This window comes from Pseudorca crassidens, chromosome 4 (assembly GCF_039906515.1).
Source record: "Pseudorca crassidens isolate mPseCra1 chromosome 4, mPseCra1.hap1, whole genome shotgun sequence".
NCBI lineage: Eukaryota > Metazoa > Chordata > Mammalia > Artiodactyla > Delphinidae > Pseudorca > Pseudorca crassidens.
This window is the reverse complement of record NC_090299.1, coordinates 603,941-631,535: the sequence shown is the minus strand read 5'-3', so window position 1 is coordinate 631,535 and position 27,595 is coordinate 603,941. Positions and strand designations below refer to the sequence as shown.

At 65.9% G+C, this 27,595-nt stretch overlaps 1 protein-coding gene across 8 annotated transcripts; it reads left to right on the top strand.

Annotated features, from left to right (window-relative positions):
• Positions 1–1,930: 1,930 nt before the first annotated feature.
• On the top strand, positions 1,931–26,914 carry CTBP1 (C-terminal binding protein 1). 8 transcript variants are annotated; one of them, XM_067734824.1, is made up of 10 exons: positions 1,931–2,079; positions 10,058–10,250; positions 11,651–11,805; positions 19,942–20,086; positions 21,365–21,571; positions 23,471–23,685; positions 24,387–24,517; positions 25,107–25,234; positions 25,729–25,846; positions 26,002–26,914. In XM_067734824.1, exons 2-10 carry the CDS (start codon positions 10,244–10,246, stop codon positions 26,186–26,188), a joined length of 1,293 nt encoding a protein of 430 aa, XP_067590925.1. In that variant the 5' UTR covers positions 1,931–2,079; positions 10,058–10,243; the 3' UTR covers positions 26,189–26,914. The 8 variants fall into 8 exon arrangements, with proteins under 8 accessions (XP_067590925.1, XP_067590922.1, XP_067590921.1 ...); XM_067734820.1 differs by lacking the exons at positions 1,931–2,079; positions 10,058–10,250 and adding an exon at positions 2,751–2,943 and having other exon boundaries at positions 26,002–26,235; positions 26,652–26,914; XM_067734822.1 differs by lacking the exon at positions 1,931–2,079 and adding an exon at positions 2,787–2,943.
• The last annotated feature ends 681 nt before the right edge of the window (positions 26,915–27,595 follow it).

The following is a 27,595-nucleotide window of genomic DNA, read 5'->3' as shown; positions in this document are numbered from 1 at the left end:
CCCCAGTGGTGTGAAAGTGGGGAGCAGCCAGTGCTCCCCGATGCCGAGGAGAGCCTCAGAGCCCCTTTGTTCAACCAGAAGCTGGATCCCGAGGCCACCTCTCAATGCCAGTAGGAGAGACAGCTTTCCTGGGGGCGCCCACGTTGCGCCCTCAGGGACCGCCAAACACAGGGAGAGTGAATGTCCCACAGCAACTGATGAGACCAGGGAACATGGCCAGATGCCGAACTGATTGTTTCATAAATTATGCAGGTATCTGAACACGTTTCAGCATAAAGACAAAGGCTCTTTTCTTGTCCACGGAGAGAAAAGTAAAACATTAACTTCTGGCGTTAGAGAAACGTCTCGCATTCCTCAAGAAGCCTGTGCTTCGGGGGCAGCACCTCTGGTGACCTGGCGGGCGGCCTGGTCTCTGGAGCAGCATATTCCGGTCTTCCTGGGCTCAGGGCCACTTTCTGCCATCCGCAGAGTTAGGCTAAGTTCCCAGGACATACTTTGGGTACAAACGCGGGTCCAGCCCAAGAGCGAAGGGCTGGGGTTCCTCCAGTCCTTCCTTCTGGGTGGCGAGTCCTCCTGGGAGGGGGCTTCGCCGGAGGTGGCAGCATAGCTGGCCGGGCGGGGTGGGCAGCTCTGTCCTAGTCCAGGCCCCCGCCTCCCCCGGGCTGTGGGGAGATGGGGATGAGCTTCTCTGGGCCTCTCGTCTGCCCGCCCAGCCCTGGTCTGCAGGCCAGTAGTTCCCCGAGGGTGATTCAGGGTCTTCAGAGCCATGTGCGAAGGCGGGGGTGGCGGAGGGGCGTGGAGGGCAGCAGAGGCGGGGGGCCTGTGGCCTGGGTGCCTCTGAGCACGGCAAGCGTGAGACAGGCACATTCGGAAGGCAGGTCAGTCCTCCCACACCTCCGCCTCGGTTCCCACCTCAGATGCACGAGGGCGGGGGAGCAGATGCCCTGTCCTCAGGGAGCTGACAGCACAGCGGGAAGGACGCCCAGACAGAAAGGTAAATCCTAGAGCAGGCACAGGGTAAGGAGGAGAAAGTGGCCACGGGAAGAGCTGGGGAAGGCAGCAGAAACGGCAGTGCAGAGTCCTGTGGCAGGTGGGGAGACAGGCACGCTGCTGGAGCATGGGGGGTGGGGGAGGCAGGGGCGCCTGGCCAGGGAGTGGAAGGGAGGCTGGGGGAGATGCAGCTGGCCTGGGCCCAGGGCTCTCCGACCGGCTCAGTGCGATGCCAAGCCTGCAGGCTTTGAGCAGGACTCGGTGGAATCTGATTTCTGTTCTACCACTCACTGTGCCGCGCACAGGGATGGAGCGAGGCAGGTGACCCTGGGCTAGGGGCTGCGTGGGGGAGGGAGCAGGTATCAAGGGGCACCTCCGGTCTCAGCAATCCAGATGCCGAGACAGGACAGGAAGCGCTGGAGGAGCTGGTCCAGGCCATGTCAGGGGCTCTGTTCCCGGACAACGTTAACTAAGAAAATGAGAGGGGTGTGTGGGCAAGACACGCGCCCCGGTCCGGAAGTTTCATCTTTCCCTTGTGACTGGTTTTGCATCTGTGCTTAGGAAAGTTCTCTAAGAGATTTGCGGAATGCTCATTTACAACCCATTTTCTCCATATGTTTTAATTAATCCAATTTGGGAGGTATTTTCACAGGTGAGTACCAAGTGAGAATTTAAAAGCATTTGTTTTGCAAATAAACACCCAGTTCCTTATCATCCTTTATTGAACCCACCCACACTTTCTCACTGATTATGGATTTTAAGGATATATAGATAACACAGTTGATTTCAGGATGGTCCATCATGTTTCATCAAACCGTACCGACAGTTTACTGGTACCCACTGCTGTCGTGTTTAATGACGTGCTTTTTACCTAAGAGGACAGTTACATCGCCCATCCTCAGGGTCACCTGACAGCGTTCCGACTCCCAGGACATCCCTGCTCTGGGGATCAGGTTCTCCCAGGGCTGGCCTTGGCCCTTCCCCATAACCGGATCACCTTGCTCTTGAGGCCTGGCGAGCTCCCACCCTGGAGAGCCCTCCTGACCCTCGGGTGCCAGGTCCCCTCTGGACTTCTGGAACTAAGCACAGGTGCTGTCTTTGGGGCCGCGGCGGTGATCAGACTGACACCCACTTCAGCCACACCTGGCCACCTCCCAGGGACCACCTGCACCGCCCCAGGCCCAGGGAAGTCCCTGCCGCTGGCTTCGGGAAGCTGTCCTGGGGGCTCCTGTGTAGGCCTCCCCGCACAGCATAAGGGCGGGTTTTCCCAGAAAAACCCTCCGGGGTTTGAGCCGCTGCCTCCCCCGACCTTGACCTTGCGGCCGCCTGGACACTTAAACCACCGGTGCCCAGGAGCCCGCTCGGCGGCCGGCGGGTAGGTGCGGAATGGGTGCGGCCGGAAGGTGAGGATGAGGGGCCCGTTCAGCCCAGCAGTCAAGGCCCAGTGGGATCCAGGCAGGTGGGGCCTGGCAGGTTCAGAGCAGGTGCGTGTGCATGTGTAGGGCAAGTGGGGCCTTGGGGGTTCTCAGCAAGTGCGTGTGCTCATTCGGGCAGGAGGCGCCTGGTGTGTGCGGGTAGGTGCCTGCGCGGTTGCCGGGAAGGCGCGGCCAGCGGGGGCGGGGGAGCCTGGCGGCCGGGCGGGGCGGGCGGGCGCGGCTTGCAGCCGCCCGCGTGGTCCTGCGCGGCGCCCGCGCCTGGAAACAGGAGACCGCCGCGCCGGAAGCCCCGCCCGCGCGCGCGCCCTGTCCCCGCCCGGTGGAGCGGCTGCTGGCGCGGCGCGGCGGCTCGGCACGGCGGCGCCCGGGCGCAGGCGAGCGGGCGGAGCAGCGGACGGCGCCCAGGCCGCCCCACGCGCCGGGCTCGCGGCGGAGCGCTCCGGACTCGTCGGGGCCCGCGGCCGCCCGCGCCTTTCAATGGGCAGCTCGCACTTGCTCAACAAGGGCCTGCCGCTCGGTAAGGCCGCGCGCGCGCATTTCCGGCCGCGGGGGCGGGGCGGGGCGGGGCCGCGGGGGCGGGCGGGGCGGGCGCGGGCCCCGGCTTTTGTGTGCGAGTGCGCGTGCGCGCCGGCGTCCGCGCGCCGGCGCCCGGGGGCGGGGCCGGGGGGCGGGACCGAGGGAGCGCCGTGCGCGTGCGCGTGCTGCTGCGTGCGCGTGCGCCGCCGCCCCGCCCGCGCAGGTGGCACAAAGGGGCGCGGGGGCCTCGGGACCCCCGCAGCCGGGACCTCGCACTCGGTGCGCAAGTCCCGGCGGCCCGTCCGTCCTAAGGGCCGGGCTGGCCGGGTCCCCGCTGACGGGGCCCCGCAGGGAGGACGGGCGCGCCGGTGACCCCGCGTCCTTCGCGGCCGGACCTCGGACCGCAGCCGGGGGACGTGCGGGGCCGCAGCCTCGGACCCGAACCGGCCTCTCTGCGGGGCCGCGGCGCCGGGTCTTCCCGCAGGCGATCTTTACTCGTTTTTGAAGTGACGTTTTTGAAGTGAAATGACCGTTTTGAGATCTTTATTCGTTTTGAAATGACAGAAGTGATGCGTCAGCTGGGAGGCGCGCCGTTCCCGCTCACCCGGCAGAGGTGGCGGCAGGGCGCCCTTTTCTTTATGAGTCCGTTTCCATCTGAGTAACGGGACAGGTGTGACCCGCTTCCGTTTGTCCCCAGGCACCTTGTGCCCTTCCTGTTTTGAAAGATGTCAGGAACAGGCGTTCTCCGTGCCCTGGGTAGCTCTGGGGGCCCTGAGCCTGGGGCTGGGGGGCGCAGGCCGGGCGGGGGGCGCCACGGGTGGTGTTGGTTTGCCGGCCGCTGCCCTACGCTCCCGTCAGGCCACTTCCGTGTCATGCCCACCTGTCTTTCCACCCTTGCACAGCCCCAGCTTCTCCGGGCTTCCAGCCACCGGGCTGGGGCCTCCTCATGGTAGGGGTGCATCCTGTCGGCAGGGGAGGGCCCCCACCCTCAGCTTCCAGCGCCACCACCCTGCCGCTGGGGCCTGCAGGTCGGGGCCCCAGGCTGCGAGGCCTGTGGAGGGAGGAGCTGCCGCGGCACCTGAGCCGCGGTTATGGACGGAGCTTCCTCTGGCTGGTGCCTGCTTGTCCCGGAAGGGTGCAGCGGCCCTGGGCTTGCCGGGAGGACGGCCTTTAGCTGGCAGCCTCTTAAGCCGGGAACCTGGCCGGGGCAGCCCCTTTCTCGTGATGTTCTTCTTCGTGGTTGGTTAGGACAGGTTGCTCTCGGGAAGTGGGATGGCTTTCTTCCGGGTGCTCTGAGTTGAGTAGTCGCGAGGGTAAGGCCCTCACCCAGCTCCCACTTCTCTGGGTGGCTGGACAGTTGGCTTGCACAAAGGGGGTCCAGAGCTGGGACTGCCGGTCGTATCCCATGGGGGCGTCCTCCACCTGTCCAGGACCCCCCACTTTTCAAGAGAAACAACTTTATTTCTATAAAAGTATACACAAGCAAATACTCAGGAGAAAGCCAGTTCCCAGCAGTGTGGACGTCTGGGATGCCCTGTGGGTCAGTGTAGCCTGTCTACTCCTGAATGGGGCAGAATCTTTCAGCCTCTGGGGGAGTGACCACAGCCAAGAGCACAGAATTGTCCCTGGGGGAATCCCAGATGAGCCCCTGACCAACGCATGGTCATGGGCCCCTTACGTGACTTCTCTGTGTCATGTCTGTAAAGTGGGGATGGAGCGTGTGAGGAGGTGGGATCACATGAGTGAGCGTGTGCCAGGTGTTGGGGATGGAGGGACAGGGCCGGGGGCAGGGCTGAGGGACAGGGTCCCCCCACAGCAGCTGTGAAACCTCACTCTGGAAGCTAGGAAGGTGATATTCCCTAAGTTACGGTGGCATCATGATGAATCCGCCCCAACCTGCGTTCTTTCGACGTGGATGACGTTCTCGCTTCCGGGATTCTGAGCATCACGAAGGTAGCAGAACACGCACACACGTGGGCGTAAATGAAGATGGTGAAAGAGGTGAACGCGCGTGGGGAAGTCTTGGTGACGCATCGTCGCCTCTTGTCACAGTTTTTATCTAGCATGTGTGTGGGGCATCTTTTGGTTTCCGAGGAGTTGAGAAGTTGAGGCCGACTCTGGCCGGGGGTCCTGCTGGAGGTTTTACGTGGCCACGTGTTGCCTGCGGGAGCGCCTTGGCCTTGGCTGCAGGGGCTCAGCGCCCACCCCAGCCAGACTCTGCCCAGGGCACACGGCGGACCTCGGCCAGACGGCTGGGCTGTGGGCAGCGGGGCGAGCTGGAGACGGCGGGCTGCTGCTGGCTCTTCAGGCAGAGTGACGCGGGGGCAGGCGCGGGGCCGCCCTTGGGTCCTCAGGTTCCTGTCTCGGGAGGTGGCTTTCCAGAGGGCGTGCCTGCTGGTCAAGCTGGAGGACCGGTGCTGGCAGAGGGGCTGGCTTCACACAGGAGGGTGGGGAGGTAGCAGGGGCAGCGGCCGCCAGCGGTGCCGAGGAGTTTGCCTTTCCTGCTGCTGAGCGGTGCGCGTGACAGGCCCCGGCTGCGGTGACTGGGGCTCTGCGGCGTGCGGGCCAGAGGCCTGGTGGAGTAAGGAGAGCACACCCTCGCCGTGGGCCCCAGGGAGACCGGCCTGGCCGTTGGACGGGCCGTGGGGCCAGAGACCCTGTCCGTGGCTGCCGCGTTTGGGGCCTGGGTTGGGCGGGGCAGTTACTGGGGCTGGAGAGGAGCAGAGGCCGTTCTGGGGGTGAGTTCTGGTGCGCTGAGCTTAAGATGCTCATCGGTGCTGCGGAAGGAGGCGGGAGCTGGCCCGGGACCCTGACCCGGTGCTCAGGGCGTGGTGTGGCCGAGGGCCGGGTTCTCGGGAAGCCTGGGCTTCCTGCAGGCCCTGGTGCCAGGGATGCGCCGTGATGGGTCTGGGGGGCTCAGCGACTCGGGTGACCCCAGAGCGTGCCAGCTGCAGCCCCTGGACCCTCCGAGGGTAGCCCCACACTGGGGAGCCGTGGCCGAGGACGCATCTTAGGTGCGTGGTGGGGGAGGGGAGGAGGGCCGCGCGGCCAGTGTGTAGAGCTGGGCAGGAGGGAGCGCGAAGACGGTGCCCGAGTGTCCACGTCCCCCCATGCGGCTCCCCGTCGTTGGCGTCTTCCCTTGGCGTGGAATGCAAGTCGCAGCCCAAGTCCCCTTTCGTCCTTTCCTGTCCCCTCTTGCTGCTGCGTGGTGAGGTTCAAGGGAACCGTCGACCGGTCCTGGGGTCTGGGGGGGTGTTAGGGCAGCCGCGTGCCAGGCCTTCAGCAAACGCCCTCCTGTCGGCCTGAGCTGGGTGGCGGCGGGCACGGATGTCCTCTTCGGCCCCGCAGGTCTGGCCACCGCCCGCTCCCGGCGTTTGCCCGGGAGCTGGGACAGCCCAGGGCCGCGGCGCTGCCAGCTCTGGGCACGGGCTTCCTCTCTCCGCAGCCGCGCTGGCCCCTGCGTTCCCCTCCCCCCTTTACTGAGCCGCTGGGTTACGGGCATGCACTGCCTCTCCCCGTGGCGGGCACCTGGCGCCTCTGACGTGGGATAGAGCCGTCTGTGCGTCAGGCTGGTCGTCAGAAATCCCTCCCTTCCCACGTGCCCGCTGGGTGCCCCGGAAGCCTGTCCTGGCAGAGCTCGTGTTCTGGCCGTATGGCCCCAGTGGTCAGCCGGCACCCACGTCCATCCCTGAGCAGAAACTGGGCGGGCGGGAGGGGACCAGGGAAGCTGGGGGTGGTGGGAGGAGGTGAGGCCCGGGAGTGTCATGTGTTGGAAGTGCGGGGCCGTGGCCCCCGGCAGGTGCTCCCGGCAGCAGGTGCCACCCTGACAGCACCTCCGCGTGGTTGGTGAGCAGGTGCGGGGAGAGCGGGGGGGTGCTGGAGAAGGTCCAAGTGAGGAAGGGACGGGCCCTCCTGCGCCCAGAGCCCCGGGTCTGGGGCTGACCAGGGAGGGCGTCTGGACACCCGGGAACCTGGGGCCAGCCTCACGCCCTCGGGAGATGACCCATCTGCTCCTCGACTGTCCCATCGCTGAGGGGACAGAGTCTCCGTCCTGACAGGTGTCCTGGCTGCCAGCCACCCGCTCCCCAGGGTGGCCCCTCACGGTCACTGAGGTCACCAAGGGGCTGGGGCCGTCCCTGTCGTATCTGGTCCCCAGAGTTTCTTTGCAAGGAGCCGGCCCTGCGTCCCACCCTACCAGATGGGGTCCAGTTTCTAGTAAGGGGGAGGGGCAGGTGTGTCTGGAATCTGGCCGGGGGGCTTCCGGCCAGAACCCCGTCCCTGCCACGCCCCCGGCCACAAACCGAGCCCCTGGCTCACCTGGTGGGGGAGGGGTGCAGACCCTTGTGGCTCCCGAGAGACAGGCAGGTGAGTAGAGGGCAGGAGCCCCTGAGACTCGTCCAGTCAGCACAGGGCGGGGGGGCCAGGCTGGCGGCACTGCTCCCACCGGATGCGTGGGACGTGGCCTGCGTGCCACCCCCAGGGTCCACGCCTGTTGGCCACGGGCCTTGCCCTCTCTAGCCATCCTTCACTCCCTCTTTAAACGTGGGGCTGTTCCCCCGGAGGGCAGAAGGCCTCCTGTAGGTTCCTGTGCAGCGGTGGCTGTAGGAGGTGGCTTGGTGGCCCTGAGGGCCCTGGGGCTACCTGCTGGCCTGCTCTGGGCTTAACCGTGACCCTCCCCTCCCCTGGCCTGACCTTGTCCACCCTCCGGCGCACCCCCTGCTGCCCTGTGCGTCCAGGGGCTCTCCCGTCGGTGTCTTGAGCAGTGAAGTCACTTACGGGGCTTCTGTTTGGCTTATTTGTAGAAACGAGGTGCAGCTTAGCGTTTTCACCCATGAGCGTCCCCAGCACGAGCCCAGAAGCTTCTTGTGACTATGGTCTTGCTGTTATTTCAAGCACAATTGGACGGTTGAATCCCTGTGTCTCAGCCACTGCTGGACGCTGCCGTCCTGCCCACAGGGCACTGGGGCCGGGGAGGGGAGAGCCAGACTCACCCTGTCTGTCTGCAGTGCCCACCAGAGGTCGCCTCCTGTCTGCACGTTGGGCCTGAGACCTGCCCAGGGCCCTCCGTCTGTGCAGGCTGGCCTCTGAGGCCCGCCAGCTGCTCCGGGCAGGCACCCACCACCCCCATGGGGTAGCAGGGATGCATCTGACTCCTTCTAGCTGCTCAGCAGTGCCAAAGCAAAGCTTCCTTTTGAGACCATTTTCACAGAAGGATTGGTGGGCGGTGGACATGGGAGAGCCCAGGGGTCCAGGTTGTTTCACCAGGGCTGGGAAGACGCAGTGCTGGGCCGCACTTGAGGCCTGTGAGCCCCGGGCCCTCGGGGGACAGGGAACCGTCTTGGCCGTTGGCATGTAGCGGGCGTGTAGGGACGCTGCTGGCTGGTGGGGCCGCGAGTGAGCCAGGGAAGGCCCGGCTGGGCACTGTCCTGCTTCCCAGTGCAGCTGGCCCTGGTTCCTCCAGGGTTTAGGGAGGGGACTGAAGAAGTCCTCGTGACCAGACGGCCGGCTGTGACTTCTCTGGGGTTTCCATCACCTGCACACACTGTCTCCCGTGTGGTTCCCGGGGACCCTCGGGTAGGATGGCAAGGCGCCTAGGTCGGCCTGACTCGGCTGTGCGGAGCTGACTGCCCTGGTGCCTTGCCCAGTGCTGCCCCTGCAGTTTAGAATGAGTTTGGGGCCGACTTTGGAAGAGACGATGGGATCAGTGGGACCTGGGTGGCAGGTGTTTGAGGTCCTGGAGCTCGCTCTCCTGCCTCTGCAGCGGGGGTGCCCACCCCGGCGGCGGTGTGGTCGGTCAGCGGGAGCGAGGCTGGGGCCCCAGAGCCAGCGAGACCGCAAGCGAGGCCCGTCCTTGCCGCCCGGCCCGGCACCCTGCCCCCGTCGCTGTTCCCGATCCCCTCCTGTGAGGATCAGGGTAGGAAGGTGAGGAGGGCCTGAGGACTGGCACTGAGGGTCCCTGAGGTGCTGGGGGTGTCGTCCTGTCCTGGGGCCGTGTCTGGGGTGTGGGGTGACACCTGCTGCCTTACGGCTCGCTGAGTACGGTTTCTACCGGAGGAAGTTAGATTAAAGGAGCCTCTGCTGTTTGCAGGTGGAAGCGTTCCGATTCCTCGAGTTTGGTGATTCCGGAGAGGAGCGTGGCTGCATGGGGGGGGGGGGCACGGCGTGAGTTGCGGGAGCTCTGGTAGCGCGACCCCTTGGGCACGAGTCCCCTCGCGGCGGGGCTGCTGTCCACGCTGCGTGGCCCGGGAGGCAGAGCGGGTGCGGCGGGACGGGGACCTGGGCCGGGGCGTCATGACCCCCGCCTGTGGGAGCGCGGGGGGCCTTGGCGCATGTGGCCGCACGGGGCTGAGAGGGGCCGAGGCCGCCTGGGAGCCGGTGGTGAGGTCAGTTCGGGTGCTAGACACCCACTGGGTGGCAGGCACTGAGGGCCGCCGCTGGCCCGTGGCTGCAGGCTGCCCCCTGGCCCTGCCGCCCGTGTCCTGGGTCGTGGGCTGTGTCTGGCTGGCCGGCTGGAGCTTTTCAGGAGCGGCTGGCCAGTCCCCGCAGCTGAGCCGGGTCAGGGAGGGCTCGGGTGCGCCCGAGGTGTGGGTCACGACCAGGTCGTCCTGCCCGCCGGGAAGGGCTGGGCAGCTCTCTGGGGAGGACTGCATCTGAATCTGGTCCCGGGACACCGCCTGGGGGGCTCGGGGGTGCGGTACAGGAAGCGTCCAGGTCAGGGTCTGTGTCCTGGAGCCCTTTCCCCCAGCGGCCTGTGCCCCGTCACGGACCCAGGAAGCGATGGGCCCCGTGAGATAGGAGCTTGCGGAACTGGCCACAGACCCGCTTTCTGGGCCGTCCTGTCCCCAGGCCTCCCAGCTAGTGCACATGGTGGCATCCGGGTGGGCTCCCGGGTACGTGGCGGCGACCTTCGGGGTGAGCCTCTTGCCTCTGCGTCCGAGCCGTGGCCCCGCCGGTCACTCCCACGCAGGGCCGGGCCTGGTTCCAGGTAGGTCCCAGCCCGGCAGCCACGGGCTTGGGGTCGAGGTGCAGGGAAGCCCCTCCTCCATGGACCTGAGGTTCGTGAGTCTAGTTGACCCTCAGTGGTGTTTAACGTGTCTCTTGTGTTTAATTTTTAGTCAGACTTTGACCCGGCGTGGGCTTCAGTGGTCGCCGTGGACAGGAGCCTAGGAGCTTTGGTTCGAGACAATTAAAGACGTGGGATGAGGATCCAGTGACAGGACGCGGTTCTGCAGGGGGCTTCTGAAGATAGACGCTTTGAACAGTCGAATTCATGGTCGTGGAAGCCGAGCCCATATTAAGAGATGTCAGGTTGGTCGGGGCTCGGGAGAGTGAGGCCGCCGAGGCCGGTGTCCCCGCGGCCGTGGAGGAGGCGCTGCTCCGGGGCCCCCTGCGTGTGCTGGGGTTAGGACAGGGGCGTCCCGAGGGGGCGAGTCGCCTGGGCCAGCGAGGCCTTGGTCGGGCCTCACGTTCGCCGTGGGGTTTGCTCCTGTCGAGGGTGTCGAGGGAGGGGCGCCCGGCCAGGCTGCAGGTCGGCGCGAGGTTTCTCGGGGCGTTCCCGTGGACACGCTGCGGTTGGCAGCCCTCCCGGTCGCAGTGCCCTCCGTTGGGGCTTCCCGTCCTCTCTGACCGCTGGGCGCTTCAGACGAGGCTCTGCAGGCACCTTTCAGCTAAGACACCTTCGCAGACCCGGAGGGCTCGGTTTCTTGCGGTCGCGTGGATCGGTGTTGGGCAAAGTTCCAGCTGAGTGAGGCTGGGAGCGGGTGTTTGTCACGCGCTAAGATGAGTAACATCTTTAAGTGAGATGTTGCTGTTCTCCCAGTGGAGCTGGAGAGACCAGGGCACCGTCTGCACAGGACTCCCGCCGTCGCACCACAGACAGAGGGGGCCTGGACGCTCTGCTCGTGACGTGGGGGGAGGTGACCAGGGAGGTCCTGGCCTTTGGACCCCACGCCAGGAGCCCTCCCGGCGGTCTTGGCGCCTTTGCCGCCGGTCCTGACGGCCGTGCGCTCTCAGGGGTGGTGGGCGCTGGCGGGCCGCCGCGGAACCCGCACCCGGTTCCCGTCCTGCACCGCACGCGCCGGCTGCCACGTCCCAGGGCGAGCCTTGCGGGGCCGTGATGAGGGGGCGGGCTGGTGCGGCCCCCACTGTCTCGCATGTCACCTGTGAAGCGCTCCCGTCTCCACCTGGGCCTCGTGTGGAGGGAGGGAGTTTTTAATCATTCTTCGCTGTCTCATTTAGGGAGGTGAGGGGTTCTGGCCTTCTTCTGGTGTCCTAACCCTGTTCTACCCTTACACTGTTTCTTGCTCCTCAAACCTACAAACAGAGGCGATGCTGGTGCTGGGTGGGTCCCTGCCGGGTTTTTGGGTGGCAACACCACAGCGTCGAGTGGAAGAGAAACGTCGGGTGCGTCCCCGAGCCCGTCGTTCCAACCTGCGTGTCTGGACGCCAGCTGGAGCGCGGGGCTGCCAGGGCCTCTGCATCCTTGAGGCCCTGATCCGTGGAGGGGGGCAGTCACCACCGTCGGTGTCCACTCAGGTGGCACTGAGCTGTGGCAAACATCAGTGTGTTTTCCTTCCTGGTTTTTAACTTATTTTTGACAAAGATCCTGGTGGCTGGACACGTAGAATTGGAAGTCCTTGGGGTGGGCTGAGGTTTCAGCAGGGGCTGTGCTGCCGCGGGAAGCTGAGCGTCCGGCCCTGTCGTTGCAGGCGTCCGACCTCCGATCATGAACGGGCCCCTGCACCCCCGGCCCCTGGTGGCACTGCTGGACGGCCGGGACTGCACGGTGGAGATGCCCATCCTGAAGGACGTGGCCACAGTGGCCTTCTGTGACGCACAGTCCACACAGGAGATCCACGAGAAGGTACCACGGGCGGGGGCGGGGAGGTGGGGAGCCGTGGCCTCGCCAGCGCTGAGGCAGGTGTCCCAGGGTTCCTGCCGGAGTGGGCAGGTGTGGCGCTGCCCTCACCACCTGGCCCGTCGGGAGGTGGGGGGGGATGTCTGCATTGTAACCAGTTCTTTCCCAGAAAGTGGCATCTGGGGACGTGGCTGCAGTGGACGGTGCTGGGGGCGGGCATGCTGCACCTCCATCACCTGACGACTCAGGCCGCGGCAGTCGCCGGGACGCCCGGAGCCTGTGCCACGCGGTTTGCAGCTCTCAGCTTCCCTGGGACAGGAAGTATGTTAACCTGGTTTCTGTTTGTAGTCACAGCCAACCGGGTACTTCAGAAGCACCTTTCCCCTGAGTCAGTGAGGAAGCTGGACCAAGGTTTATAAAACCAAGGTGCTTCGGAGACCAACAGGGTCAGGAGAGGCCCCGATGCCGCAGGGGTGGACAGGTCGTGCCCGCCGGGCCGGGGCGTCAGCTGTGCCGGAAGAGGCGGCTGAGAGGCCAGGGCGGCTCTGGCAGCCTCATGGGCTGGTGAGGTTGGAGCCCTGCTGGACCCTGGCTCTGGGCTGGACCCTTGAGAAAGGACGAGCTGGGGCCAGATGCACCCTCACATGTACCCCCACCAGCCCCGCAACGTCCACGTCAAGCCTTGAACTTGGATCATAGGCGCCCCTGTGTCCTCCGCTCAGGTGGCTGGCAGAGACAAGGGAGAACGGCACTCTTTACGGGAAGAGCCCGTAGGCCTGGGCCCCCAGTTGTCTCTGCAGATCACCTCCTAGCACAATGTTCATCGCACAGTCGAAGATAACAAGATAGTAGGAGAAGAAAGAACTGAGCGAAAACCAGCAGAGACAAAGGACTAGAGGGACCCACGGGGCCGGTGGGGTGTCTGCTGCTACCACCACAGCGTGAAAACCAAGCCTGAGCACTTCAAAGGAGCCGAGAGCAGAAGACGTGACGACGGCAGAGGCTTCGGGGGAGTTTTTAGAAGATCTAGGAGCAGAAACAGCAAAGCTGAAAGTGAGAGCTCACTGGGCGGACTCGACAGCCACCTGGGTCAGCGGCAGGACGGAGGCTTGGGGTGAGGGGCCCCGGTGGGGAGCCAGCCTCCGACAGGAGTCTCAGGGACCGAGGGGAGGGGATGGGCCGCGGGCAGAATTGGATGAGGAAAAGGCTGACGACGGCCCAGAGCCGAGGGGAGGCAGCAGTAAGCGGGTGAGAAGTGCGGCGGCATGCACGCCCAGGCCGCCCCTCCGGGAACTCGGGCCGGCGGCTGCCCAAAGCTGAGCAGGTGCGGGCCACCTGCCTGGCCGCCCCAGTGCCGGCATTTCCCCCCGAGAAGCGGAGCACACGTCCACTCAGACACCTCCCGCGAGCTCCCCAGCAGCTTCGCTCCTCGTGGCCGGAACCAGAGGGAACCAGGTGGCCTTCCGCCAGGGCACGGGTACCGAGGAGCCCCACTGGGCAGAGAAGGAAGGGTGAGCCACGGGCACCGGCGTCGGCCGGGCCAGAGCAGCCAGCTCTTCAGGGTCACAGGCGTCGTCACTCTGGCCAGCCACCGTGACGGGGACGGCAAAGGGGACCGAGGTGCCGGGTTCAGGTGCCGCTAACACGGGGGTGTCTCTGTGGCGACGGCAGTCCTGCTTTCTGTGTCCTGTTGTGAGGCGGCTGCTTGAACAGACCCACAGTGAAGTTCCACAGAACAGCACACAAGCAAGGACAAGACGGCCAAGGGCACCTGGCGCACAGATTACCTCCCGGGCGTAGGCTCGCTGCCCACCACGGGCCAGGCCAGGGGACGCGGGATCCCCCTCGTTGGCAGCATCTTGTGAACCTTACACCGCTTCAAACTAAAAAGATACTTTTTAAAAAAACAGTAGTGGAATGAAAGAGAGATATACCGGGAGAAAGTTTTAAAAACTGTAAGCAGTACTAAAAGTTTTGCCAGTAAATTTGAAAACTAAGACAAAACGTGGTTTTTTCCAGAACTGTAACTTACCAAACTATTTCAACAAGTTAATATAAAACCCAGGGCTTCCCTGGTGGCGCAGTGGTTGAGAGTCTGCCTGCCGATGCAGGGGACGCGGGTTCGTGCCCTGGTCCGGGAGGATCCCACATGCTGCGGAGCAGCTGGGCCCGTGAGCCACAACTACTGAGCCTGCGCGTCTTGAGCCCGTGCTCCGCAACGGGAGAGGCCACAACAGTGAGAGGCCCGCGCACCGCCATGAAGAGTGGCCCCCGCTCGCCGCAACTGGAGAAAGCCCTCGCACAGAAACAAAGACTCAACACAGCCAGAAATAAAGGAATGAATGTATGTTGACAGACCCCTGGGGAGGGGCATAGGGCCCTCAGAGCCCCCCACAACGGGCAGGCGGCGTCCCCCCCGAGCCCTACGCCTCCTGACACCCACGGGAAGCCTTGGCCTTGCCTGCCAGAGAAGAACAGGCAGAAAAAGTGTCCTGGGGACGGAATTTTATGCTCCTGACAGAAGAGACGTTAGGACTGTGTAATTGGCGTCCTTAGGCCTGAGGTAACGCCCGATTGTACACCAAGCAGGACACAGCGAGAAAGGAACCACGGGAGAACTAGAGGGAGCTCCTGGAAACTAAAATGGGAGCGGAAGGTTTAAACCTCAATAGGAAGCTCAGAAGACACAGTCGGGAAGCCCAGAGGAAAGACGGAAGCGATGAGGAGCGAGGAGAGATTCGCAGACTCCGCGGGGGTGCCGGGCCCAGCTGGCCAGTGCAGCCGCTCTCGGGAGCTTCCCGTTCCCCATCCTGGGCAAGCACTTCCTTCCCCCTCTTTGCTGCCAGGGGTGGCCAGATGACTAAGTGCAGCCAGGGAGAGGACAGCAGCCTTTGTGTGCAGAGCCACCTTCCCTCTTTCTGCTGGCTGGAAACCAGATGTGATGGCTGGAGCCTGGGCAGCCACCCAGACCACAAAAGGAAGCCGTGTGGAGCCAGGGGAGCCTGGGAATGGCGGGGCAGCAAGACAGGAGCCCAGGACCCTGGTGGCTCTGGAGCTGACACGGGGTCCGTGGACCACCTGGCTGCAGGCTTTGGCCTAGAAGGGAAGTATCAGCCTGTCTTACGCGTCACGTCTGATCAGGGGTTTCTACCTCCTCACAGCTGGTTGGACGTCCGTCCGACGTTATTTGAGCGTTAAGGAGAGACTGACGTTTTCGCCACAACATGAGGAAAACTACCAAAGCTGAACAGAGGCTCCCGGGCTCCTGCCACGAACCCAGCATGAGTGTCGGGGGCCGCGAGAGGCCCTGCCATTCAGGATCCAGATTTCACCAGCGCCAGGGGTGGGGGACAAGAACCGGAGCGGCCCCAGCTGGGCGCGTCAAAGCCCCTGAGAAGAGGGTTTTAGCCAGGCTCGCTCGCCCGCCCACACGCGGGGCCGGCGGAGGCGTTTCTCCCCTCCGCCGCTCTCTCCGAAGCTCCTCAGAGGTCAGGTGCCCGTGAGGTGGGGGGGGCCGTGGAAAAGGAAGACCTGGGGTCCCGTTGAGGGGCTGGGCCAGGGTGGGAGTGCCACGGGGACGCGCCTGGGGTTCCAGGGGCACCAGCGGGGGCCTCGTTGGAGTGAAGCGCCCTGTCCCAGGAGGGAGGCGCCGAGGCCGGGTAAGACATGAAGTAAAATCCAGGGGAGACGCAGAAACAGGCATTGCGGCCAGCGGGGGGGTGGCTCCCGGTCGGTGGGACCTGAGGACCCTGGAGGCAGAGAGGACTGGTCAGCCCACGAGCCCTGGGGATGCTGGCCGGCGCCTTCGTGCGCGCCGCCGTCACCAAGAGTGAGAGGGGCGTCTGAGGGGAGCGTGTTTGCCCTGGTCAGACAGGACCAAACGTGGGCAGTTCTGCAGAAAGCACGGCGTGGGAAGGAGGGGCATCCGCGCACAAGGCGGTCACAACAGTCTCCCTGCAAGAGAAATCACACACAACAGGAAGTGAGGGGGCGAAGGAGACGCGTCTGCAGTGCGTGTAACAGTCGGGGGGGAAGAGCTGAAATACTCAGACTCCTCAACCCACAGGAGAAAGATCCCAGTGGGAAGTGGGCACGGGAGGGGGTGTGGACAGAGCAGGTGACACTGCCCCCCCGCCCCCCCAGGGGCAGCCGGGCTGTCAGCTTGCAGGTCTGGGTGGCGCTCCAGCAGGCGTGTGGGAACCTGTCTGCGGTCCTCAGCCCGCTGTCCCTCCACCTGGGCCTCCTGTCATCGGGAAAGCCCTCGAGCCGTCTGCGTGGCCTCTCACAGAACGTGCCCATCTGGAAAGATAAGAAGTCGCTGAGGGTGTGTGTGTGTGTGTGTGTGTGAGTGTGTGTGTGTGAGAGAGAGAGTGATGCTGGGAGGGGAGACTCGGGCCAAGGAGGTGCCCTGAGTGTGTGTGTGCGTGTGTGTGAGTGTGTGTGTGTGTGTGTGTGAGAGAGTGAGTGATGCTGGGAGGGGAGACTCAGGCCAAGGAGGTGCCCTGAGTGTGTGTGTGTGTGTGTGTGTGTGTGTGTGTGTGTGTGAGATGCTGGGAGGGGAGACTCGGGCTGAGGACGTGCCCTGAGTGTGTGTGTGTGTCTGTGTGTGTGAGAGAGAGAGTGAGTGATGCTGGGAGGGGAGACTCGGGCCGAGGAGGCGCCCTGACCGGTGGCCTGCCTCTGGTGTGGTGCCCAGTGAGTACCCCTCAGGCCCTCTGCTCTGAGCGCCTGGCCAGGTGGGCTGCGTTTCCTCCTGTGGACCTGAGGACGCCAGGTCATTGACTAGCTGGTGACACAGCACGTAGAGGCTGGCAGCAGTGGACGCTGGGAGGTCAGTGCCATACCAGGGGTGTCATGGCCACTTTGCAGCCAGGAAAGGGGTCAGGAGCCAGCAGGAGCGTGGACCTGGAGTCTGGACGGGGCAGCGTGGTGCCCCTGCAGTGCTCTCTTCCTGTAGCTGGTACAGGGTGGGCGCTGCTCTGAGGGGAGCCCGGGCTCCCCTGAGAACACTTCTCCGGGTACCCTGGGATTCGAGAGACGCTCAGTGGAAGGACCAGGCGTCAAAAAAATAATTTACCCAGAAACGCACCTGGGTGACTGAGTCACACCCAGAAATGCAAGTGAAAGCTGAAATAACAGTTCCAGTTGGCGTGCGTCACACGGAGTATTTGGACGTTGGGGATGCCTGGTACTGGGCGGTCGGTGCTGATGGGCAGACTGTGCCCCGGGGGCAGCGGCAGCAAGACTGGAGCCTAAGAGGGTCTGCAGGGATCCACTCACTTCTCACCTCAAGGAAACAAGCAAACGTGGGGTTTTGCTGCAGCACAGCCAGCGCTGGAAGCCACACAGTCTCTCCAGCTTTAGAAACGTTCAGACCGTCGTGGACCGTCCCTGCTTAAAAGTGCAGCCCGGGGGCTTCCCTGGTGGCACAGTGGCTGGGAGTCCGCCTGCCGATGCGGGGGACACGGGCTCGTGCCCCGGCCCAGGAGGATCCCACGTGCCGCGGAGCGGCTGGGCCCGTGAGCCATGGCCGCTGAGCCTGCGCGTCCAGAGCCTGTGCTCCGCAGCGGGAGAGGCCGCAGCGGTGAGAGGCCCGCGTACCGCAAAAAAAAACAAAAAAAGTTTAGCCCAGGACACTTAAGGACCACAGCTGGGTGCAATGCTCAGGAAAAGCTGGCCCTGCGCATGCGTCTGAGCCGCGAGGACCACCTGCCCCGCCCCGCCTGCCCACAGCCCATCCGCACGCCCGTTGTAGCCGAGGGCCCCGCGGGCGTCCAGCTGATGCATCTGCCCCTGTGTCCGGGGCAGCCCCTCCCAGTGCCGGCAGGGACATGTCCGTCTCTCTGGTTCTAGCATCCAGCCGTGCCGGACAACGCGGGCACCGACAGATCTCTGTCTGCATGCAGCCTGCCCCCCAGCTCCTGCCCACCTGCCCCAAGGGGGCCCTCCTCACCAGCTCTTGTCCACACAGCACAGGGCGGCCAGAGGGGCCTTCGGGGGGAACCGCCAGCCGAGCCCTCCCCTCTCCCCTGCACCTGCCCGTGGCCTTAGCCATGTCCACTGCCCTGTATCTTCCTGCCCACCCTCCCCACGTGCCCCTGCTTAATGTCCTCTGCTGCTGCTCTGCTGTCACACGTCGGGCCTCACCCCGTCCACACCGGGTCCCGTCGAGTCACGGCACCGGAAGTCTGCGCGTGCGTCTGTGGCCCTCCCAGGAGGCCAGGGGAGCTGTCAGGACTCGGGCATGATCCAGCCGGTCCATTCACACGCCCGCTGGCAGCCCCCTGCTCCCGGAGCTGAACTTCCTAGATCTTCCGAGCTGGGGCCAGAGCGGGACTGGCAGCGCCCCGTCGCCTCCTTGCAGGGTCAGGGGCCCAGGACCCCCTGCCCTGCTTCCCAGCTGCCCTTACCTTGGTCCTTTCTGTGAGGTCCCCTGTGGCCGTGTCCTCCAGGCCACCGCAGGCAGCAGGAGGGGAACGGAGGCCAGGCCAGCCTCAGAGGAAACTGAGTTCCGGGTGGTCACGTGTCCGGCTGGGACCAGGGCTCAGTCATCGTAGAAGGGGCGAGCCGGGGCCGTTAGCAGTCTCCCCGGGGCTGCAGTCCCCTGCCCTGCGTCCCACGCTCAGAGCCCGCTCCACCCCGCTTACTGCGTCAGCCACGGGCCAGCTGCTGCCTCAGCTCACATGTGGCCCCTTGTGGTCCAGCAGCCTCTGTCGCCCCGGGGGACCCAGGGTGAGCACTGGAAGCTCGGTCCAGAGGGGGGCCTGCAGACACATCACCACGGGTTCCCAGCGGACTCTGTTTCACTGAATTTGAGACGTCATCGATTATAACGTCCCGTTAGGGAGGAGTAAACCTCGTTCCCAAGTACGGCAGGATTTGGATTACGTGATGCGTTGGAACGGGGTGGGCCCGCTCCGCAGACCCTGCCTTTGGGCCCAGAGATGGCAGACCATGCGTCCCTGGCCTTGGCCAGACTGCGTCCCGCTGCGGACCGGGCTCACGGTCCTGGGCTGTGGCCCCGCCCTCCTCGACCCGCGCTCCCCGCCCCCCCCCCCCCCCCCAGGAGCGAGGTGCGTCCCACGTTGGTGGGCCCGGCCCTGGCAGAGCTCATGGACTTAAGCTGGCAGGTGGGTGGGTGGGGGTCTCCTCGAGGGGGGTCGTGGGCGGACGTCGCCCACGGGGAGGTCTGTGCGCTTGGCACCAACCTCCCCGCGTGGGCCTCGCCTGGAACAGACTCACCGAGACACGCGGGCCGCCCCCAGGTGTCCTGGAGCCCCGCACTTGGGGGCGACGGCCCCGGCCACGCTCCGAAGGGTGCACAGACAGAGCTGGCGGGCCCCTCCTGCGGGCTGCAGCTGGCTAGGCCCACCTTAGGCGCAGGCGCGCCCGGAGCGCGTACCCGACCTTGACGCCCCTCCCAGTGGTGGGCGGGGGCTGGGGGGAGGCGGCCCCCCAGGTCCGCGGCGCGGTGGATAGTGCGCAAGGGCTGCGGCTGCTCCCTGCTCCTTTCTGGGGGGTAATCCTCCAACCCTGGGCCGTGCAGGGCGGACCTGGAGGCCGGGCCCTGTGCACGGTGACGGCGGGGTCGGCACATCAGCCCTCTCCCCATTTGAAAGGGGTGCCCTGCTCACTGCGGCGCGTTCACTGTCCCCAGGGACTTATCCGACGCTCCGAGCCCATTGCGGCCTTGCGGCCGCTCCTGTTCTAGGAACGGTGTGTCAAAGTGGCCGCTGGCTTCTCATCCTCTCGGCGGGGTCTGGAGGTCTCGGGTGCGCCGGGTCCTCCCAGCAACCGGTGTTTGTCGTCTATCGTAGCGCCTGGTGCCCAAGGAGAGGGCAGCCCCCGCCCACCCCACTGCGTCAGGCAGGCAGAGCGCCGTCCTCTGTGTCGACCGGGGCGGGGACCTTCGGTGTGCTTCGCGCGTTTGCGGATCCGTCACATTCGGGTCACTGCAGGCCGCTCACGTGGGGATCGGGCACCTTACCCCTGAGAGGGCCTGCCACGCGCACCGGAGGGAAGGCCGCTCGGGTGGGAACCTGCTGGAGCCCTGGGACTTGCCTAGCGGGGGCCGCGCTTGGGGGGAGTGCCCGCGTGGCTTCTCCCGCAGCGGCACCGGCTCACGTGCCCCCTTCACTGCAGGTGCTGAACGAGGCCGTTGGGGCGCTGATGTATCACACCATCACGCTGACCAGGGAGGACTTGGAGAAGTTCAAGGCGCTGCGGATAATCGTCCGAATCGGCAGCGGCTTTGACAACATCGACATCAAGTCAGCTGGGGACTTAGGTAGGACGAGCTTGGGTTCTTCTCTTTGCAGCTTTGCGCACTGCTCCCTCGGTGTGACCTCATCACGTTTTGTCTGCTGGTTTTACTGGGAAGGGGAGAGTCCCGTTGCAGCCGACTGCCTGGTTAGAGGTGGCCTGGAGGCCGGCAGCGTGTGGGCCCCACGCCAGCTCCCCTCAGGCAGGTGCAGGGTGGCAGCAGCATCCCTCAGGAAGCCCCCGGGCGTTGTGGGCAGCGTGTCCGCCGCCCTCCTGCACTGCCTCCTGGGGACCGCGGGGAAGGGACGTCAGCCGGGGCGGGGGGGGGGGCGGCCAGTACATCTGTGTCAGGGTTTGTGCGGCACTGTGCACGAGATTTGCTGGGAAAGGAGGTTTGTGTTGTGATTTAGGACACGTGGGAGCGTGTACACACAGGTGTGTGACACACTCACGGAAACAGATTGCAGCATGCTTCTCCGGGTGCGGTGTTCAGCCTCTTGTGATGTTCTGGTCTAGTCTCTCCTTATCCTCTGTGTTGGTCACGGCATAAGGGCAGGTCAGGACGCGCCCTGCCACGGTCCGCGGTCACCGACGGCGGCCTCAGACCGCAGCGTGAAAACGGCTCCCGCTGTCGGCTGCCACGCGTCCCAGGGTTCATTCTGCTCTGCCAGCCCAGCTCCCTCACCCCGCTATCACCTGTCCCCAGGAAGGCACCGCGGTGTCAGGCTGCGGTCTGGGCACTTTTCGAGCTGGGCCGCCCTCCGGGCCTCGTCCCCGTTCGCGGAGCGGGTCCTCGTTGCCTCGCGATTTCACGGGCTGGGGCTCCGTCCTTCGTCCAGGGACAGTCTGGGGCGTGCTGTGCGGTCATCCCTGCCAGACCTCCGCAGGGCCTGGTCCTCTGTCAGGCGGCAGCCTTGTTCCCGAGTGTGACGGGGCCTCCAGCTCTGTTGTCGCTCGGTCTCCCCTGCATGATCTCTTGACCCTGTCTTAACGTTTTGTTGCAAGCCGAGCTGGGGGGGGGGCTGGGGGGGAGGGCAGGGCCCGGGGAGGGGTGGCCTGGCCAAGACCCCTTTCCAGAAGGTTCAGTGGCAAGTGGTCCAGGAGGAGCAGAAGCAGGTGTGGGCATCCGCCCAGGTGGCCTCTCTCTCTTCCTGTCCCCCACCCTGTCTGCCCACTGGACCCATGGGTGGCTTTCCCACGCGGCACGGGGCAGGTAACCTGCATCTGTCTCCTGGCATCCTGGGGCAGGGACGTGAGGCCCAGGACCGTGCTAGTGACTGCCCCGCGTATCTCGTGTCCGCAGGCATCGCCGTCTGCAACGTGCCGGCCGCGTCCGTGGAGGAGACCGCCGACTCCACCCTGTGCCACATCCTGAACCTGTACCGCAGGACCACGTGGCTGCACCAGGCGCTCCGGGAAGGCACGCGGGTCCAGAGTGTCGAGCAGATCCGAGAGGTGGCTTCCGGAGCCGCCAGGATCCGCGGGGAGACCTTGGGCATCATCGGGCTAGGTGCGATGGCTTTCGCCCCCATGCACAGGCTCTGTGGACCCGGAGGCTGGGGCTGCGCTGTGCTGCTAGCACGTGGTCGCCCAGCCAGGGGACAGCGTGGGGTTGAGGGGTCTCTGCCCCAGAGACTGTGCTGGTCCTTCTCCACCCCGGGAACACCTAGTGGGGCCCACGCACACAACAGATGTTAAACAGGTGCTCTTGGGGTCACACGTGCTCGTGTGGTCACGCACACTCACGCACGCTTGCTCTGCCGTTCCCTTGCCCCGCGACTGAACACACAAGGCCTTCGGGTGGTGGCCGGGCAGGCTGCCCTGAGCCCTGCTCTGGGTGGACGGAGGCTGCTCCCTCCACTCACCCGCTCAGTCGCGTGCCCTGCAGGCCGGTGTCCTGGGCCAGCCCTGGGCCCCTTGCGCTCAGACAGCAAACCAGGGAACGGAGACGTGGGCGGGGGGCGGGGGCAGAGGTGCCGGGGTGGTGCGGGCCTTAGGGGTTGGGGAAGCAGGGGAGGGCAGTGTGGCGGGAGGGGCCTGCCCGTCCACCTGGGCCACCCAGCATGGGCGGGACCGTAGCTCCTTGCGACCCCATCAGCTGTTTCACAGGTTCTCCATGGCAAAGGCGCCGCCTCGTGCAGCTGTGGGGGAACTGCAGGGCAGAGACGCGCCTGCATTAGTGCAGGGGGTCAGGGTCACGGGCGTCCGTGGGGCACAGGGGTGTCCCTCCCCGACACGATTTGCTGTCCTGCTGGATGTGCACACACAGATGCCAGGGCTGGCCAGAGCCCCGTAGCCCTGTGAGTGCCCTGCACCCGGCACCTAGGCCCCCAGCGCCCTCGGCCTGTCTGAGGGCAGGGATGGCCCGGCCCACGCGATGTGATGCAGGCCGGGAGGAAGGAGCCAGGATGGGGAGCTGCTGTGCCTGGCCAGTGGGCTTGGGGCGGCCACCTCCAGGCAGTATCTGTCAAGACACTCAGTGCGGTGGGGACGCCCCAGAGGCTGCATCTCAACCAGCGCCCGGCGGCCCTGGGGACCACGGCCCCTGGGCACCTGCTCCGGCCCTCCCCGCGCCCCTCGGGACTCCGAGAGTCTCTGTTCTGGTTCCCCACCGCCCCAAGCAGAGTGGTCCCCTGAAACCTGTGGCCCGAGTGGCGTAAAGGGAAGAAGCAGCAGCCTTTGGACCCGTGTCGCTCGTGGAGGCCAAGGCCACAGCAGCTCCACACTGAGACACGGAGCGCGGTTCCCGGGGACAGGAGGGGCTCTGTAACGGCACCTGCCAGACACACTGAGCGCAATTTCGCTTTTGCCTTTTCTCATAAAAGTGAAAATCCTCCTCGGGTTTCTCTTGGTTCCTGGAACTGGGGACTGACGTCGTAGGGGAAGTGGCTTCAGGCGAGGCCAGCCGAGCAGGGGCTTCCGTGCCAGCGTCGCCCACCGGGCAGTGTGAGTGACTGCTCCGAGGCGCTGGCACCGTGGCGGGTCGGCAGGACCGCTGGGTGCCCGTCCTCCCCGGGCCCTCTGTGCTGGCGCCTTACCAGCCTCCATGGTGTCCCGTGGCCCCAAGCGCAGGGCCCTGGCTTGCCTGCCCCCCCCCCCACCAGCTCCTGGCCTGCGCTGCTCCCCTGCTTTGTCTTCTCGGGAGCCGAGGACAGAGGGCTTCAGCCCCCGGGGCACTGGGGCCTATCCTGACACTGCAGCCCCTGCCTCTCCGCCCCGTGCATCCGCGGGGCCCCCGTCGGCGCTCCCCAGCCCCCCAGAGCCCCGCCCCTTCTCTGCAAAGCCTCGTCCCGCGCACGTCCTGCCGCTGGGCCTCTGGGGGCAGACGCCTCAGGCTCACCCCGGGCAGACGGGGAACCGAGGCGGGGCGGCCAGAGAGGTGCCGCGGTGACACCCTGTCGCTCCCCAGGTCGCGTGGGGCAGGCGGTGGCGCTGCGGGCCAAGGCCTTTGGCTTCAACGTGCTGTTCTACGACCCCTACCTGGCGGACGGCACGGAGCGGGCGCTGGGGCTGCAGCGGGTCAGCACGCTGCAGGACCTGCTCTTCCACAGCGACTGCGTGACCCTGCACTGCGGCCTCAACGAGCACAACCACCACCTCATCAACGACTTCACCGTCAAACAGGTGTGCGGCCCGGGGCCCCCGCCTGCCCGCCACGCCTGCCGGCCACCGGCCGCCGCGCGGGCCTGCCACGGGGCCTTCTCTTCCCCGAGCCGCGGCACAGGGCCTTTCAAGTGCCCGCGTGCGCAGAGACCTGTGTTGCAGGCGTGCACAGTGTATGCACGTGGGGGCGGGTCAGCTTCCACGATGGTGCCCACCCCACGCGTGTGTGTGCACGTGGGCTTGTACACACGTGTGTGTACGTGTATTTAAGTGTGGGGTGGCCACTCACATTGATGTGTGCACGTAGGTGTGCGCGCACACGTGCACGTGTGGTTCCACGCGCGTCCGCGTGTGCACGTGTACGTGTGGGTGGGCGTGCGTGTACATTCAGTGTGCCCGCCTGGGGCCTCACCTGCTGTCCGCCCCAGGCTCCTGAAGCCCTGGAGAGGGTGAGGCCAGGCACCTTCGTTGGTTCTCACCCAGTGGGTCTGGGTCTCTGGGGGACAGGGCGTGGCCGGGGGCTGTGCGGTCCCCGAGGACTCAGTGGGGCCCGGACAGGCACGAGCTGCCCCGAGCTGGTGGACGGCCACCGGAGCCCCACGACGGCGTGGGCTTAGTTGGGGTGAGATAGGGGTCACAAGGAATCCCTCACCGGGGAGCAGGGAAGCCACTTCCTGACCCGGCGGGGGAGTGTCTTCAGGCCGCACTGTCGTGTCTTCCAGATGAGACAAGGGGCCTTCCTGGTGAACACGGCCCGGGGCGGCCTCGTGGACGAGAAGGCGCTGGCCCAGGCCCTGAAGGAGGGGCGGATCCGCGGTGCGGCCCTGGACGTGCACGAGTCAGAGCCATTCAGGTGCCTGCCGGGGGTGCCCTGGGGTCCCCGAGCCGGCGCTCACCCGCTTACGGCCCGCGCTTGCCTGCGTCCGACCCGGCGGCCACAGCGCCGCGAGGGAGTGGGGCCCCGACGCCCACCACGGCCTGCAGGCCCCGGCCTCGGGCACTGAGATCCCACGTGGGGCAGACCTTCCTCCCTGGCCGAGTCTCAGAGCGGGGGGAGGCCACCACTGTAGGCCAGGACGGCCCAGTCCCCTGCACGTGGTGGGAAGGGCTCAGACCAGGCAGCCTGTTGAGTGCCCGGGGGCACGAGGCGGCTGCCCCCACGTGGCCTCGTCAGACGCCTCCCGGCTGAAACGCCCGTCGGGGGCGGCCGGGCAGCTCCAGGTGGGCCTTCACCCTTCCAGGTCCGGAGGGCCTGGGGTCTGCAGCTCACAGCCACTTGCGGGAGGGGCGGGCAGCATCCCCACCCCCCGTGAAGGCCCCTCCCCACTGCGGTCAGGAGCCCGTGGGCAGGTTTGTCTTTGGGGGGAGCCACCGAGTCTGGCGGAGGGTGGGGTGTGGCTCCGGGCAGGCGCAGGGCCTCTGACCTCCTGTGTGCCGTGCAGTTTTAGCCAGGGTCCCCTGAAGGACGCGCCCAACCTGATCTGCACCCCACACGCGGCCTGGTACAGCGAGCAGGCCTCCATCGAGATGCGTGAGGAGGCGGCCCGGGAGATCCGCAGAGCCGTCACAGGTGCGCCGGCGGGGGCCCGAGGCCGCGGCGCCTTCTGCGGGGTGGGGGGGGGGTGGCTAGGGAGACGGCCGCCCGGGGCCGGGCGTGGCAGACCCCAAGCACGGAGGGGCCGAGCACAGCCCAAGCCCTCGCGTCGCGTGTGTGGCGCTCGCTGGCTGTCCTGCTCAGGGTGCCAGCTCGTGGGGTGTTTCCCCCACCTTGTAAAAAGTCACTTACACGTGTAAGCCTTCCGGGCCGGGCCCTGTCAGCTTCTGACTGAAACCCCCGGGCCAAGCAGATGGGGTGGGGGGCACTGCTGAGCTGAGATCGGTTGCTTGGGGTTGGGGGTCCCCGAGCTTTGAGGGCAACACTGCCCAGACAGGACCCGGCTGTGCCTAAGGGGAGCGAGTCTGTGGAGACTGCCCGTGTCCCCGGTGGAGCCCCTGCCTCTGGGGTCCCCTTGGCAGCCGCCTGACGCAGGCGCCGTCCCTCCCGTTCTCCCCGACGTCCCCCAGGCCGGATCCCTGACAGTCTGAAGAACTGCGTGAACAAAGACCACCTGGCAGCCGCCACCCACTGGGCCAGTGTGGACCCGGCCGTGGTGCACCCCGAGCTCAACGGGGCCGCCTACAGGTGAGCGGGGACGACCTTCAGGGCCCGGTGGACGTGAGACCGTCTGTCTGGGTGGTGGCCACACAGGGAGTGGGACGGCGTCCCCCAGCAGGCGGCCTTCAGGCGCAGCCTGGGGTCCTGCCCCGCTGGCCTCACCTGCCTCCTTCCTCTCCCAGCAGGTACCCCCCAGGCGTCGTGGGCGTGGCCCCCAGCGGCATCCCCGCCGCAGTCGAAGGCATCGTCCCCAGCGCCATGTCCCTGTCCCACGGCCTGCCCCCCGTGTCCCACCCACCCCACGCGCCTTCTCCCGGCCAAACCGTCAAGCCCGAGGCAGATAGAGACCATGCGAGTGACCAGTTGTAGCCCGGGCAGAGCTCCGCAGCCTGGGCACCGGCCAAGCCCTCGGACAGGTGTGTGCAGGGGCGGCGCCGCAGGCGGCCACGGCCTCCGGGACGGTCCGGGCGCCAGGGGTGAGAGGTGACGCCCTCTCCCCGCATCAGCTGTAGTTGTCCCGTCCCGGGGGCCGGCCGCTGCCGTGTCCTTTGCGTCCCCGCTCAGCAGCGGAAGAGTCAGTAGTTAATTCTATCATGAGTGTCCCCGTCTGTGTACAGTCTTTAGAACGTCGCAAAGGATTTGTTTGCTTAGCTGTCGGCAGGAGAAGCCCGAGGCAGGGCTCCGCGGGTCTGCTTCAGACGTTCTCCCTTTTGTGTGTGGATCGCATCCCGAACCAAGCAGTTGGCAAACTTCTCAGGACAATGAATCCTCCCCGTTTTCTTTTTACGCCACTCAGTGCATTGTTTTTTCTACCTGCTTGTCTTATTTTTAGAATAATTTAGAAAAACAAAACAAAGGCTGTCTTTCCTAACTTTGGCATGAACCCCCCCCCTGTTCCAAACGAAGACGGCGTCGCTAGCGGTGCAGAGGAGCGCGCGGGCCTCCGTCCCGGGCGGCGGGGCTGCGGCGCCTGGCCGCGCGGTGCCGTCCTGCTGATGTGGTAGGCTAGCAATATTTTGGTTAAAATCATGTTTGTGACCGTAACCATTTGTATGAATTATTTTAAAGAAATAAAAGTCCCAGAAAGAGCCGGCACGCCTAGCATCTGTTTCATCGGCTGCGTCTCACCGGGACACAGGCGGGGTCAGTCCTCTTCTCTCCTAGCGCTGGTGGCCTTGGGGCTGGATGGACGGCCCAGTGAGCCCCGCTGTCACCACAGGAGGGGCGCTGCGGCCTGAGTGCTGGCCTCTGCCACCCCCGCCCTCCGCCCTCGGGCAGCCTTGGACCCGGGCCCCTGGGGGCGGCAGAGGCCGCTGGCTCCGGGCTCGCAGGGACGTGCCCAGTGACACCACTTTGTCCTCGTCACGCCGCCGCCTCCGGAAGCCCCGCCGCGCCCGTGGGTCCGGCCGCACCACGTGGCTGGGATGCGTGGCTGCCCTTGCTCAGCCTGAGGGCGGGGACGGGGCGCGTCCCTCCTGCGACCTGCCGCAGCAGGTCCCGGGCCCGCCAGCTCCGGCCCCTCGGCCTCTCGCCCCTGGACTCCTCCCTGGGTCCTGCGAGGGCAAACACTCGCTTACGGGAAACTTCTGGGAAAGTGCCTCGGTTTTGCCCACGTCCCCGCCTGGGTGTGGGCACGGAGCCCGGGGCGGGAGCCGTGTCGCACTCCACACTCGCCACCTGCCACGCTCCCCGCGGCCACCGTCCCCACCACTCGCGTCCACGCCGGGTTAGGGTTCATCTCTGCTTCTGGAGCCGCTTACCCTCGAGTTGTTAACT